We start from the raw sequence: 17,098 nt of genomic DNA on the forward strand, positions 1-17,098 counted from the left end.
TCTTCACAGCAATGCTTCCTTCTAGCCGGTCTGAAATTAACAGAATGAGCAGTTAGAAACACTGAATTGGTTCAAGAGTCAAGAATAATGCATTATCATCAGCAGGCTTTGTCTTAAATGTTGATGTATTCAAGGTGAAAGCATCCTGGTTTAAAGCTACAGTGAAGGGCATACAATTCAGGGGAAGCAGAAGAAACAAAAAGCTGAGCTGTAACAAAAACAAAGTCTGCAGCAGGTGGGACTGGTGCTTCTCCTGCGTAGGACTGAATGTTGGCATCTCGTTAGTCATATAAGGATCAGAGTATGTGTCATTCAGTCTTTGTATCTCAGCACCTTACCGTTCATCTAGAAACACAGTTAATATTTAAGGTGTTGGTGCTATTGAATCAAATCAAATTTTATTTGTCACATACAATTATACACACAGTACAATATGTACAAAAATACTAAACTGCAATAGTAGAAGAATATAATAGACAATAAAATAAAAACCATTTTGTATAATGACAGCATAAATAACTTAATATAAGTGAATTAGCAAAAGTGCTTCATGTAGCTCTTGGCACTGTCCTAATCTACAATACAGATGGACTGTGCACAGAAGCTGCTCCTCAGTCTCTCTGAACTGGTCTTGAGACATCCTGACAGCTCAGACATTTCAAGGTAAGGACGTTCTACTAACTAATCATGGTGGCAGAAAGGGGAGATGTGTGTCAGGCTGATTAGCACATGCAAGTGAGAATTTCACCAAACGTGACAATAATGACCCTATAAACCTGACAGCAAAAATAGTTTCTTTCATTATTGACAAACAGAAAAAGTCATATTCAGTTTTTGTTTAGGACAAATAATAAGTATGCAAAAGTAAATCTATGCTTTAGCAAAAACACAAAAGTGCTTTGAGATGGCGATAGTGAGAGGGGGCAGAAACTTGCTGGGGATCCGCCAGAAGCACTGCTCAGGAAGGAGGAGGAGGAGGAGGATGTGTGTACTGCTCACCACTCATTTGTCTCTCAGCAATCAAGTTGTACATTACAACTTTGGTGCATTGTACATGCTCTACAACAAATTAAATATTATTACTGAACAATTGAGGTAATTATCATTACTGTTCAATGAATTGTTCTTTGCTGCATATTATTTCTATTTCTCTAAATCTTACACTTAATATTATAGGTAAAATTTCACAATCTTGATCTCTTAGTAAAAGAGGATGACATTTTTAAAACTCCATATATCATATCTTAAGATGGACCAATGGCTACCTGCAAACAAAAGTTTGTGAAAATCAGCTGAGCCATTTTTGTGTGATTGGTGAAGAAGAAAACAAAACTGACAAACAGTCAAGATCTGATCTAAGAGATAAAATGAGGTCCTTAATGTGGTAAACAAATAAATAACATAAAAAAAAATGTAAAAAAATTCAAAAGGCACAAATGTATACAGTATTTATAGAATATAGATGATGCATTTTACTATATATGTAGGTAAGTCCTCACATAAATGAAAATATGGCATGGGCTTCTACATTTTACTGTTTGCAAAAGTGGGTAATCTTGCACAGATCAAGCATCCTGGGTTTGACTCTCACTCCTTGATGTTGTCTGTCTGGATTTTGCATGTTCTGCCCATGTGTGTACTTCAGTTTTCCTGATTTCTTCCCCTAATAATTGCAGACTATGTTATTAGGAAATTCCAAACAGAGTCTGTGTGTGGGTACATGCTACGCGGGTATACAATGGACTTCTCAATTAGTTTACCATACAGTGCGCCCCATTTTGTACACTTTTACACTGACATGTGAACCGACTCACCCTGAACCACACAGTGAGTCACTGGTGGGCAATCAGCAGAGATCTGAAATTTACTGAGCACAACTGGTTAAACATGAGCACAAATCACATGTAATACCATCCTAATTTAAAATGCATACAAGGAACTATCTAGACATGGAGGCTAACCTTCCGTGGCTTCACCACTTATTCATAATTTAACCTAAAACAATGGATATACAATAAAATAAAAACAATTTTTTCAGCATTCCATTTACTGACATTTTTCACTTTGTATACATTCCAGCTGTATATATTTTAAATGACTACAAAATAACCCTTGATGGTTTATAAAGAATATGAAAAATATGTTCCAAAATTCATTCTGAAAACACTATGCTTACATCACAGTGAACAAATGCAAGAGAAATCTATAGTTTATACAGACAACACTTTAATGTAAAAAGACATTTTTTTAAAAAGGAGGTGATGAAATTAGGAAATGAATAATCATGGATGGGAGATACACACACATTCTTATATTTCTTGGCAGACTGTACACTTCCACACAGATATATGCAAGTTGGCCAGCTGGAAAGGCAGATTGCAGCAGAAGGAACACACTTTAGTTATACACAGCAAATCAGTGTATCTTTTCATTTATCTGAGTACAAAAAATAAAAGACTTTCCAAAAAAGTTTCAATAAAAGGTGTTAGTTTTTGTTCCTTGAAGACAAAGAACCAGTCTTTGAGATAACTTTTGCCATATTCCCTAAACCACATTAAAATACTGAATACATGAAAGCAATAGAGCATTTTGGTTCAGCTTTTCCCAATATCTACTATAACATTCAACCAAACAATGCACATTTGCCCTGTGAAATATCTTGTTGACATCATGAGGAGCCAGAGCGATGGATAACTATAAATTACTGTCATTTAAAACAATAACCAAATGCGAGTTATTTATTGCAGAAGTCAGCAAGAGTCCCTAGTGTCCCATGTTTACACAAACTCGCTATACATTCACAGGGTAATTTATGGCTATTTTATTTCTTTTCTTCAGATAAACAAAGATCAATGAGCCAGATGGCCCATGTTTACAGCAGCAAAATCTCTGGAATTTACTTTAAATATGAGATTCCTCTTATTTAGGGGAATTTTCAATTTGATCAGATGAAGGGCAACACTTGTGAGCTACAGGTATCACTGTCAGCCCAAACTGATCAAACCCCAGACAAGCTTCTGGCTGGGATACCTTTTGTGTCCAATTTCCATGTTTTCCCTTGCACAGTTCAAAGAGATACACTATTGACAGTCAATTCTCTTGCAGCATATACATAATATGAAACATATGTGTTGAATATACAGTAAGTTACTGCTATTAACAGTTCTGGTTCTTTATAATTACATAAAGAAAAAGCAGATTTAAAAAAATGAATGGATGAAGTGACCAGATAATACTTTCACAGTGGACTTCTGTGTTTAATTTATCAGCCAATTGGTCTAGATAATGAAAACCCAATCATATTTTGCCTGTTGTCCCAATCTGTGCAGTGTTATGTTATGTTTTTAAAATTTTATCCTTAGCTATCAAATTGAATTTCAACACATATTCTTCTATAGTATATGAGAAAATGTTGACAGTAGGTTTTTGCAGAGAAAAAGCATGTCTTCTTTAAAATCATTACATTAATATTATTAAATTAGATTCTGTAAAACAGACTGACATTGCAAAGTTTGATTTAACTAGTTGTCAGATGACAGAAAAAACCCACATGTAGTTTTAAAAATTTCTGATGGAAAATTATGACAATACAGAATGGAATAAATGTGAATTTAAATGACATAATTTATCAACAAAAATGTGAAGAAAAAAAAAGTAATTTGTAAAAAATGTAAATGTTTCACATAATTGTCAGAGTTTTTGTGAACTTCTTTTTTGAAAAGTATTTCCAAAAATAGTAAAATATTTAAATATCTGTTTCAGTTTCTAAAGTTCTCATATTTTACTTCCTTCAAAAACAGACCGTCTGGTGGTGCAATCATATTCTGTGGAAATGCTAGTGAATTCCGAACATCTAAGAGATCTTGCAGTTGTTTTGGAGTAAGCCTCCCTTGTCCCACTGCAACCAGGGCACCGGTCATTCTGCGGACCTGCCAGACAGAAAATTAAAGTAAAATTTTAAAATTCACATTAGATAGATAGATAGATAGATAATTAAGGTTGTACAAGTCTCAATAAATAGTTAACTAAACTGATTCTACAGACTCTAAGATGTCGGGAAATAGACATTTAGAGAATAGTAAATTAGCACAATCAGATCAGCCTCAACCTCAACAGGCCTGAATGGCTTACAGTACTGTTAAAAAGTATCTGCCCCCTTCCTGATACCCTCTGCTTTTTGTAGTTACTCATTTAAACAGCTAACCAAACTTAACTGATAATTTGACTCAGCTGACTGAACATAGCCAGACCTGACTGCAGCTGGCTCTGTTGAATCCAAACATTACCATATACAGTTAGGTCCATAAATATTTGGACAGAGACAACTTTTTTCTAATTTTGGTTCTGTACATTACCATAATGAATTTTAAATGAAACAACTCAGATGCAGTTGAAGTGCAGACTTTCAGCTTTAATTCAGTGGGGTGAACAAAACGATTGCATAAAAATGTGAGGCAACTAAAGCATTTTTTTAACACAATCCCTTCATTTCAGGTGCTCAAAAGTAATTGGACAATTGACTCAAAGACTATTTCATGGGCAGGTGTGGGCAAGTCCGTCATTATGTCATTATCAATTAAGCAGATAAAAGGCCTGGAGTTGATTTGAGGTGTGGTGCTTGCATGTGGAAGATTTTGCTGTGAACAGACAACATGCGGTCAGAGGAGCTCTCCATGCAGGTGAAAGAAGCCATCCTTAAGCTGCGAAAACAGAAAAAACCCGTCTGAGAAACTGCTACAATATTACGAGTGTCAAAATCTACAGTTTGGTACATCCTGAGAAAGAAAGCAAGCACTGGTGAACTCAGCAACGCAAAAAGACCTGGACATCCACGGAAGACAACAGTGGTGGATGATCACAGAATCATTTCCATGGTGAAGAGAAACACCTTCACAACAGCCAACCAAGTGAACAACACTCTCCAGGGGGTAGGCGTATCGATATCCAAGTCTACCATAAAGAGAAGACTGCATGAAAGTAAATACAGAGAGTGCACTGCAAGGTGCAAGCCACTCATAAGCCTCAAGAATAGAAAGGCTAGATTGGACTTTGCTAAAGAACATCTAAAAAAGCCAGCACACTTCTGGAAAAACATTCTTTGGACAGATGAAACCAAGATCAACCTCTACCAGAATGATGGCAAGAAAAAAGTATGGAGAAGGTGTGGAACAGCTCATTATCCAAAGCATACCACATCATCTGTAAAACACAGTGGAGGCAGTGTGATGGCTTGGGCGTGCATGGCTGCCAGTGGCACTGGGACACTAGTGTTTATTGATGATGTGACACAGGACAGAAGCTGCCGAATGAATTCTGAGGTGTTCAAAGACATACTGTCTGCTCAAATCCAGCTAAATGCAGTCAAATTGATTGGGCGGCTTTTCATGATACAGATGGACAATGACCCAAAACATACAGCCAAAGCAACCCAGGAGTTTATTAAAGCAAAGAAGTGGAAAATTCTTGAATGGCCAAGTCAGTCACCTGATCTTAACCCAATTGAGCATGCATTTCACTTGTTGAAGACTAAACTTCAGACAGAAAGGTCCACAAACAAACAGCAACTGAAAGCCGCTGCAGTAAAGGCCTGGAAGAGCATTAAAAAGGAGGAAACCCAGCATCTGGTGATGTCCATAAGTTCAAGACTTCAGGCTGTCATTGCCAGCAAAGGGTTTTCAACCAAGTATTAGAAATGAACATTTTATTTCCAGTTATTTAATTTGTCCAATTACTTTTGACGGGATTATGTTAATGAAGGGATTGTGTTAAAAAAATGCTTTAGTTGCCTCACATTTTTATGCAATCGTTTTGTTCACCCCACTGAATTAAAGCTGAAAGTCTGCACTTCAACTGCATCTGAGTTGTTTCATTTAAAATTCATTGTGGTAACGTACAGAACCAAAATTAGAAAAAAGTTGTCTCTGTCCAAATATTTATGGACCTAACTGTACATCATAAACAAAATTTCTAGAACTCTCTTCCTCTATTAAAGGTAATTACACAAGAGTTGACATTAAAATTGTTGAAATTCAGCAATCAGGAGAGGGTTACAAAGTCGTTTTTAAGGCTCTAGGATTCCAGCATACCACAGTGAGAAGCACTACCTCCAAATGGAATAGTGGAACACTAGGGAATCTTCCAGTTAAAGGCCAGACTGTACTGCTTACCCCAAGCACACAGCGCCAAGTTATTCAAGAAATTATAGATGATCCCAGAATATCATCCAAAGATCTGCAGGCCTCTCTTCCTTAACTAAAGTCAGTGTTCATGACTCCACAATAAGAAAAAGATAAGAGTAATAATGGAATCATGGGAAAGTATCGAGGCGGAAACTTCTGAGACGCAAAAGTAACATCACTGTTCATCTTATTTTTACAGAGAAAAAACCTGGATGATCCCCTTTTGGAATAATGTTCTATGGAGACCTGAGTCAAAAGTAGGACTTGCAGTATGGTACTGTGACTGGCATAAAATTAAAAAAAAAGCATTCAACATTATGAACATCATAGCTACAATAAAATATAGTGGTGGTATAGTGAAGTTTTGATACCTGAGTGCCAGGGAGACTTGCCATTATTCAGGGAACCATGAATTCTGCATTTTGACACTGAATATTCTCAGGGGGAATGTGTGGTCAACTGTCTGTGACCTGAGGCTTAGGTATAATTGGGTTATGCAGCAGGACAATAAACCAAATCTACAACTGAATGGCTCAGAAGATTTGGACACAGTGAAAGTCCTGACTTGAAACCAATAGAGCTGCTGGGAAAGGACCTGAAACAGACATTTCACGCTCACAAAGCTACCAATGTGCCTGAATTAAAGCAGTTCTGGTTTAAAGATGGGTGGACTAAAATTCCTCAACAGTCATGTGAAAGACTGATATCAATTTATAGGAAGCACTTAGTTGTGATCACTGCTACTAGACATGCTGCCACAGAGTACTGAAACTATGGGAGCAATTACTTTTTCACATTGGTGATAGGGAAGCTAGATAACTTTGTCCCTTGAATAAAGAAAGCAATGATTTAAAAACTATATTGTGTGTTCACTTGGGTTCCATTTGTCTAAAGGTGCGAGGCCATGCATTGTGTAAAAATGGAAAATGCCAGGAAGGGGGCAAATACGTTTTCACAGCATTGTGTTTATATATTCCAAGTCTAATAGACCAGCTTGCCTAATAAAATACTGTAATACTAATTACAGAAGGATATTTTTCAGTTTGCATTGTTTTTCCAAAATTAATCCACAGCAATAACATAATAACCTTGAGCTCACAGCAAAAAAAGTCAACCAATGTTTGTAACTCTCTCTAGAAACAAAGTATCACTTTTGTGAAAACTATGCTTTAACCATAAACATCTTATAATACTTCAGTTTTTATTCAGGCTTAACCATTTCTTAAAATAGCATCTGTAACTGCAACAGCATCATCATTAATTTGTTGTTCCAGCTGAGGTTTAATGACAGTTATGAATTTGTGAATTTCCCCTTGGGATTAATAAAGTATCTATCTATCTAGTTTTATCTAATGTGCACTTTGGCCAGTTCTCCATCCCTCTACAATAAAACACACCAATTTAAATAACCAAATAACTGACCCCAAGAACCACCACAGTGCTTAGCTAGTTGTCACCTGTAATTTGGTATACTCAGAGTCATCTCAGGAAGTTTACTAGATAACATTGCTGTAAACAGTACTGAGATCACTTAGGCCAGATAGAATAAAGATACTTGAACAGTGATTCAGGTTTCTGGAGCTGACTCAATTATATGATGCTATTTTTATCTGTCATTGGCAAGTGTAACTTGAAGGAGATCTCAATAAAGCTAGTACGTCTTAGGAGACTGGGGTTTGGTGGAAATATTATAAACATAAATGGATAAGACTTTTCACAAACATACTTGTGGATAACAAACAAGTATTTTTAAACAGCCATAGAAAAGAAATGTCCGTTAAGTCATTACCAGATGTCAACATTTTACCAACAACCACAAGCTGGTTTTAACGAGTTATTACTATTAAAATATTTCTTCCAGATTCTACATGAATTGAAAACATAACCAGTTTAACAACTTACTTGTTTATACAGAAATGATTTGCTTTGAAAAGTTAATTCCCAGTACTGCATGTGCCTGAAACAAAAAAGAATCTTGAGTTATTTTGCAATAATAATCAACTTCATCCTGCTCTTGTCTAATTTAGTGTTGTAGCTATAAGCCACAAGGCAAGAAATAGCTCCAGAATGAGTATCATTCTGTCACAGGGTTCATACACACACATCCACACTCATTTATAGCTGACCAGCTTAGAGTCACTAACTAAACTAACCTGAACATTATTGAAATGTAACAGGAAAACTCAAGTAGATAAGAGACTGGGTTTAAATCCAGAACCAGGTCACTGCTTATGTGGAATTTACACATTCATGCAGTGTCTTATTTGTCCTTTGTCATAATGGCATTTTCAATCCAGGTTTTAGAGTCCTTGACTATAATCCTGGACTGGATACTGTCTATATAGAACATTTACACATACACTGACACCTCATCCCCTTGTCCAGCTGTGCATTGTTGTAAGCAGTCGAGCTTTTCTTCTTTTGACTGTGCGCCGTGATGGTCTGACAACCTCTTCATGATCTACTCCTGCTTTGTGCCCAATACTGCCAGGTTAAGCTATGGCCACACTGTGACTTTGTACTAAAATAACCACATTTGGAAAACTAATGGATAAATGAATGAATGTTAATTTTAAATAAGCAAAAATGTGTCTCATGTTTACATCAAAGAATGCTAGGCTTAGAATTTGATAAGACATCATAGTAGATGTTTAGCACAGTGGTTCTCTCTCAACCTTCAGACGTCACAATCCCCCTGTGTCTCCAGGTTTTTGTTCCAACCTGTTTGAATCAGTTATGTTTACCTTTAATTGATCTTACTGTTTAATTAGATGACCCATTGTTCCTTTTTATTTTGCATTTAGAAAAGTATATTAGTGTCATATTTAAACTTGTATATTTTTTGGTATTTCGTGCACTGTATTAATCCCCAATGGGAAATTGTCTTTTTTTTTTTGGCAGTCAGAATGCAGGGTCTGCCATTGTACAGTGACCCTGAAGCAATTGTCAGGTTAGGGTCTTGCTTAGGGGCCCAACAGAGAAGGACCCCTTCTGGCAGTAACAGGATTTGAACTGTCAACCTTCCAGATACCAGCACAGATCCTTAGCCTCAGAGCCACAACTCCACCTAATAGAAAATTAAGACACATTGGTATGTTTTTTGTATCTTTAAATGCTTACTTTGTTTTTTGTTTTGTTTTTTTAATTTACTTTTTTATTGTGTTTTTATGGTGTTATCTGAACAAAAACAATTCTTCATATTTAGCAGAAGAGAAACCAGCACAAATGACTGTGAAAGGAGCAGCTACTTCAGGGTTTCCCACTAGTTTTCTTCTTAGTATGTAATTGTCTAAAACACCTAAACATTACAAAAAATATCATAAGGGGAAAAAATAAACATTTTTACCCTTCTAACACATATAAATTCCTGCTTCATTCAGTAAAAAATATTGCATAACCAGTTTGTAGTTTCTGGATAGCTGTAAAAAACATAGAATCTGGAAAATAACACCACTTGGTTAATTGAAGTAGTTGTCCAATTAAGAGAAAATGTGAGTTAGGATAAAAACCTGCAGCCACAGGTGGCCCTGAGGACTTAAAGTTGAGAATGACTGGTTCAGCAAACAGTGGCAATATCATGTTATGAACAAAGCTGGTTTCTTTGCCCCTGGAATACTCTTCATTTTTGTTTTTTCTTTGTAATTACATTATGGTAGAAAAATGTAGACATTGCTGAACTTTAACATGCACAAATTAAACCTGTCTGGTAATGGTATTTGTGTCTGTACTTGATCACATACTTTCCATTGCCAAGGACTTGGTCATCAGTTCAGCTTTACAGGTAGTGTCCAGAATAAACCAGGTTGGCCATTTTACTCAAAAATATTTCTCTTCTCCATTGACTTCTATCATGTGTATCAGAATCTGTAAGCTGCACTTTTTTCATACCTCTTCTTACCTCCTCAGTCCATTTCTTCTGCCTATCTTTAGGCCTCTTACCATCCACCGATAGATGAAGACTCAGTGAACATCATCATTTTGCATCACATGACCAGACCACCTAAGGCAGAGCCTCTACAAGATGACACTTATAAGTTCTACATTCTCTCTGCTGCATAGATCTACATTTTTCAATGTATCTTTCACTGACACATCACAAATCCATCTTAATCATAAACATATCAGTTCTCTCTAACTTAGGTGTTTAGATTTTAATACCTAGGTCTAATTACCATACAGCATAGAGGCACACACACAGGTGGAATAAATTGTCACTTTAATTGAAGAGTCCTTGAACTTTAGTAATGGTAGTACTTCTCTAAACTTCTGCCAACCACACCCCAATCTGGTCACTACTAAATCTGCTCCACCAGTAGAACTTTATACTGTATATATTGCCAAATAACAAAACTTATCAACCCTCTCTAATTTTCTATCATTTTCATTCACAAAGTTTGCTGTCTTGCTGACTGTCTGCATCTGCTGCACCTTCTGCACTCGAAGGAGAGGCTGATCTTTGTCAGCTTCCTCTTTATGCTTCTGTACTTTCTGTGAATTCTCAAGTTGTGTACACTTGATAAAGTTTGAACCTCCACCTCCACCATATACTGTACATGCATGCATGGTGAACATTATAAAAACACTGTGTTGCTGCATCCTGGACAGGTAGTACATAAACCAAGTATATGAGACAAATGGGTCTAAAAGCTTGGTTATTGCTAGCAAAACAAAAAACAACCAACCATTTTAATATCCACTTCAGAGATTTATCAGTTCTGGTACTGGCTCACCAAATAACCTTCCCTTGCTTTTCAGTGTCTTAGACATCCCTTGTGCAATTCTGCTCACTAACACCTTCCTCAGCTTCTCCTCCTTGGGCTCATTCCCACCATCTGCATCACATCAAGCATCTTATCTAGTGATTCACTACTCTTCTCATGCCCTGCCCAACTCGATCACACCATGTGTCACCTCCATAACAAACTTTGCAATCAACTCTCCACTGTGCACTTACAGTATATGTGACCACTAAATGAAGTTCTTCACACCACTTTAAATTTTAAGACTCCCAATTTCAGCACAACAAGCACCAGAAACAGTTCATTGTAACATGTTTACCTTGCATGTCTACACTTTCTGCCCTTCTGTCTCAAGCCACCTCCTTAAACTTTCCAATATTCACGATCTTGCCTTTCATTTTCATGCACTGTCACTTCTTAACTTGATTTGTTCATAGCACAGTAACAGAAAGCTAAAGCTTATCCCAGCAGCCTTAGGCACAAGGCAGAAATTTGCCATGGACAGGATATCAAGACATCACCAGCTAAACTTATGCACACCTTCATAGTGAGTCATTCAGGCATAATTTATAGAAAAAAAAATATATATCTAAAAGCCACATCTTTTAGTATGTAGGAGCAAACCAAGTAGGAAGAGAAACAAACTTTTGCATGCTAGCAAACTAGCAAACTTTGTCTTCATGGAGGCTGCTCTGTAAAATTCCACAGATTTTGGCACTCCTTTAAGCTGCAACATCCATATTCATCCACAATACGCCTAATGTCTTTTTGGTCATATTATTTGACGGCAAGATTTTTTTTGTTTTCAGATGGTTTTCGTTCCTTCTTATTGACTTGTCACACTAAATGTCTCTGAAACCTTACTAATTCTTATTACCAATTTCCTTCTTATATTTACTCTATATCATAGACTGTAACTACTTAAGGTGGCAAGCAATATACTGCAAAATTAATAATACAAAACAAGAACAGAAAGTTTCTCATAGATGCTACCTGCCTCCTACAAAAAAACAATGATTTCTACGTACTCACTTGGCAGATGCTCTTTTCCAAAGCAACTTACAAAAGAACTGTTTAGAAGTCTAACTACACCACAGCCGGGGTAAAAATAATGGTTTTAGCAGTAATGATAAGTATGAGTAGCTGCGTAGAAAATAATTTTTATAAAGGCTACCTGGAATGTTGGGAGTTTAATGAGAAAATCAGCACAAGTGAAGGAGCAAAGCAGAGGAAGAACACATGTGCATTATGTGCCTAGAGAAAAATCTCTCCAAGAGCCCTGTCTACAATTCAAAAGTGGGGTCGCATGTGAACAGAATCCTGATTTGTGGACTACTTTCATATTCTTGAGGCATATTTTTAACAATGTTCTTCTTTCGACTGCCCCCGTTAAGGGTTGCCACAGTGGATCATCTTCTTCCATATCTTTCTGTCCTCTGCATCTTGCTCTGTTACACCCATCACCTGCATGTCCTCTCTCACCACATCCATAAACCTTCACTTAGGCCTTCCTCTTTTCCTCTTCCATGGCAGCTCTATCCTTAGCATCCTTCTCCCAATATACCCAGCATCTCTCCTCTGCACATGTCCAAACCAATGCAATATTGCCTCTCTGACTTCGTCTCTCAACCGTCCAACTTGAGATGACCCTCTAGTGTACTCATTTCTAATCCTGTCCATCCTCATCACACCCAGTGCAAATCTTGGCATCTTTAACTCTGCTACCTCCAGCTCTGTCTCCTGCTTTCTGGTCAGTGCCACCGTCTCCAACCCATATAACATAGCTGGTCTCACTACCGTCCTGTAGACCTTCCCTTTCACTCTTGCTGATACCCGTCTGTCACAAATTACTCCTGACACTCTTCACCACCCATTTCACCCTGCCTGCACTCTCTTTTTCACTTCTCTTCCACAATCCCCATTACTTTGTACTGTTGATCCCAAGTATTTAAACTCATCCACCTTCGCCAACTCTACTACCTGCATCCTCACCATTCCACTGACCTCCCTCTCATTTACACACACGTATTCTGTTTTGTTCCTACTGACCTTCATTCATCTCCTCTCTAGAGCATATCTCCAACTCTCCAGGGTCTCCTCAACCTGCTCCCTACTATCGCTACAGATCACAATGTCATCAGCAAACATCATAGTCCAATCTAATGTCTAATCTTGTCTGTCAACCTGTCCATCACCATTGCAAATAAGAAAGGGCTCAGAGCCGATCCCTGATATAATCCCACCTCCGACTTGAATGCATCTGTCACTCCTACCGCAGACCTCACCACTGTCACACTTCCCTCGTACATATCCTGTACAACTCTTACATACTTCTCTGCCGCTCCCGACTTCCTCATACAATACCACAACTCCTCTGGAGGCACCCTGTCTTATGCTTTCTCCAGGTCCACAAAGACACAATGCAACTCCTTCTGGCCTTCTCTAAAGTTCTCCATTAACATCCTCATAGCAAATAATGAAAAATAATGCATGCATTTTGCACCTTGTGAGTATACAACTGGATGACTTAAAATGTGGATTATAGTTACACAACACAATCAATATAAGATTTTTTTCATGAAGATTTTGGTTCTGTTCACTGTTGTCTAATGCTGGTCACTATAAGCTCCTGTTCTATCAGATGTTTCATTTTTCTATTCCAATGAAAACATGAGAGAACAAATTTTTCTCACCTATCACTATAAACTACATGGCCTAAGTAACATAAAAAACTATCATTTTTGGATGGAGTATTTGTTTAAGATTAACATATCGAGGCAGTATATCCTCCCTGTCTTTATACATAAAAATATGGTAAACTCTAAAACTATGTTTTATGTTCCAATTCATTTTTCACAGAAAACATATATTGAGGACAAATTATACCAAGATGGCTTCTGTTGCCAGGATTCTTTCACTAAAAACTTTTGACACTCATATTCCAAAGAACACAAATGCTGTTTGATAGTCAAGTTTATACCTACTGGTGGCAATAATGGCGGGAGAATGAGCTCTCCACTGGTGCTACAGTTACTTCCTGAAGAGTTTTCACCGGAGATCTAAATGGTGTTTCTGAATTGAGGGATCGAAATGTGCTGAAGTCATGGGTGCCTTTTAATAGCTGGGCAGCATCCTGGACTGCTTCCGTGCTAAAATGTCTATAAAGAAAATGGAAAAAATATTTACTTTACACAATAAATTACAAGAATAATAAATATAGTTTTTTTAATCCCATCATTATGAGCCCCTTACTTTAAAAGTCTATGTCACCTTTCGAGTGTCTTTCCAGTTGTTCAAGGAATGTCGCAGTCTCTCGTACTAACCATTTATAGACTTCTAAAATATAATGCATCTTTTATAAAGGAATTCTCAGGCTTGGTATCTATAATAACAACTAAATATGACAGGTTCCTAATTGTGGCAATTTTATTTTTCATACAGATAGCCAGTGTGACCATAAAGTAAGAGAATTTATGAATTTGCTGCACCTTTTTGAACTTAGCTAGCACATCAGCCAGCCTGCACATAAGGGAGAACACACAATGGATTTAGTCATTTCAAAAGGAAGGTTGTGGATATTGGTATATCTGACCATTTCTGCATTTTATTTGAAGTAGAAATACTGGCAAACAGAACTAAAAAAAGCATATTGATAAAAAAATGTTATTCCAATGCATCAGCAGCCTCTAGGTTTGCTAATATTCTGACTAAACAGTCTAAATGTAGTGCTTACCCTAATACAGCCATTAATATAACAAACAGTGTAGAAAATTTGAATGATGAGGTGAGGGCTGCAGCTGACATAGTGACCCCTAAATATTGTTAAGAAATCCTTAAGCACTAAAATACCTCCTGTCCTGTTGAAACCCAGCATGTATTTTTTAGCAATTTTTACGTTTCTTCACTCAAACAGGTTTATCTGAACTTCACAGAACAATTTCTCAAACAGAAGTCTCCACTTGTTTCCTGGACCCTGTCTCAACTGCTTCTCCAAATAAGTCTTCTGTGTGCTTATTAATACTGTACTTGACATAGTTAACTTGCTGTTAAATACTGTACTGGGGGTCTTCCCAAATTGTCTGAAGACTGCATTTGTTAAACCCCTGCTAAAGAATTATAATCTTGGCTCCTCTGTTTTTGACAACTTCATAATTATTTGTAATTCACAGAAACTTCACTGGTTAATGTGGTCACAAATCACATATCCATTCTTGGTCTATTAGACCTTGAGTCGCATTTCACACCATAGACTACAGCATTCTCATAAATTGAATTTAGAGAATAGATGAATCTTTTGTCAGTATTTTAAACTGGTTTCAGTTTTATTTAAAAGGTAGAAAATTCTTTAGTAGTTGTGTTGATTGTAGTTCAGAGGCCCATGATATTGTATGTGGGGTAACACAAGGATTTATTCTGGGCCAGCTTCTTTTTTCAATCTAAATGCTTCCATTAGGCTAAATAATCTTGAAATACAAGATGAACAACCACAGCATTTGATGACCCTGACATGTTGGGCTCCCTGACCCTATGTGTCTTACTTGTATTTGTGAATGGATAAGTATAATTTTCTCAAGCTAAATAAAGAAAAAAGAAAAGTCTTAGTGCTTAGCAAAAAGGACTTATAAATAATCTTGATCCCTTAGCATTAAAAGCCAAAGCAAAAGTAAAGAACTTAAGTATAATCACGGACCCTGTCCTAAACTTTAATTTATACATCAACCAGATTAGCAGGACAGCATTTCTCCTTGTAAGGAGCACTGCCAAAATTAGATCTCTGATAACATTGCAAGATGCTGAGAAATTAATTCATGCTTTGTTTTTAGTCGACCATATTACTATAATGCACTTCTCACAGGACTAAGAAAGACATCAATCAGTTGCAATTAGTTCAGAATGCAGCAGCAAGAATCTTGACCAGGAAATTTTGAGCAAATTTCACGTTTTATCATCATTACACTGGTTGCCCATGCCTTTTAGAACTTATTTTAAAATACTACTAATCTATACTAATAAAAGGCAAAGCCCTCACTGACTGACTGACTGACTGACTGACTCATCACTAATTCTCCAACTTCCCGTGTAGGTAGAAGTCTGAAATTTGGCAGGCTCATTCCTTACAGCTTACTTACAAAAGTTAGGCAGGTTTTATTTCGAAATTCTACGCGTAATGGTCATAACTGGAACCTGTTTGACTGACTCACTCATCACTAATTCTCCAACTTCCCGTGTAGGTAGAAGGCTGAAATTTGGCAGGCTCATTCCTTACAGCTTACTTACAAAAGTTAGGCAGGTTTCATTTCGAAATTCTACGTGTAATGGTCATAACTGGAACCTGTTTTTTGTCCATATACTCTAATGGAGGAGGCGGAGTCACGTATCGCATCATCACGTATTACGCCTCCTACGTAATCACGTGAACTGAAAACGAGGAAGGAGATTTACAGCACAAGTCAAACGCGGGAACGAAGGTAAATGACGTTAATTGTTGACTGTCTTTTAATACTGTGTACTTGTTGAGTGTCTTTTAATACTGTGTAAGCATACATATTAACACAAGTGCAATTAAACGTGTGCATTTACGGGGTGATTTCTCAGGCTTAAAAGCTCGCCTTTTATTAAAAAGGTAAATGCAAACTCTTTTCATTCTGAAGGGCACAAACCACGTTAGATTTCAGCCGTTAAACGCGCAAAAATGTCAGTACACCAGATAAATAAGCGCAACATATTATCAGTTGTATTGTATGCTTACAATACATATACAAATGTGTTAATCGTTAACTAATATTATGGGATGGTGTTTTTCGACTTGCGCCTTGATTTAAACGATTGCATGTCTTGGTGGGTTTGCGTAGCTTATTGTCAATATCTTTACACCTCTTTTTAAGACTTAATTTAAAAAGGTTTTCTTTTCTTCTTAATTAAAATTTAAAAGCAATACTTCACCGCTGCGAAGCCCCTCTAGCGCTGACGTCCGACGTTCGATTACCGTAAGCGAGTGCAGTGAGTGTGTACGCCTGATGAGCCAAGAATAAGGGGGAAACAGGTGTCGCGTACTCTTTGCATTATTTGACAGTCAACTATTTTCAACCATTCTATGATCTGCTTCTCACAACTGAAGGCACCGTGGCTGATGTTACCTGACTTGCTGGCCAACCATAAGTGTTACCTGGTAGGTAACCA

At 37.1% G+C, this 17,098-nt stretch overlaps 1 protein-coding gene across 2 annotated transcripts in view; it reads right to left on the reverse strand.

Annotated features, from left to right (window-relative positions):
• Window positions 1-2,209: 2,209 nt before the first annotated feature.
• The window catches only part of pusl1 (pseudouridine synthase like 1), a 60,335-nt gene continuing 45,446 nt past the window's right edge, over window positions 2,210-17,098 (reverse strand). For both annotated transcript variants that reach the window (XM_051930389.1, XM_028807740.2), the window contains exons 5-7: window positions 13,903-14,076; window positions 8,082-8,136; window positions 2,210-3,929 (exon numbers count right to left, since the gene is read on the reverse strand). In XM_051930389.1, the coding sequence (XP_051786349.1) occupies window positions 3,759-3,929; window positions 8,082-8,136; window positions 13,903-14,076 (400 nt within the window). In that variant the 3' untranslated portion in view covers window positions 2,210-3,758. The remainder of the gene's footprint in view (window positions 3,930-8,081; window positions 8,137-13,902; window positions 14,077-17,098) is intronic.

The sequence above is a fragment of the Erpetoichthys calabaricus genome, chromosome 8, assembly GCF_900747795.2.
Source record: "Erpetoichthys calabaricus chromosome 8, fErpCal1.3, whole genome shotgun sequence".
NCBI classification, from domain to species: domain Eukaryota; kingdom Metazoa; phylum Chordata; class Cladistia; order Polypteriformes; family Polypteridae; genus Erpetoichthys; species Erpetoichthys calabaricus.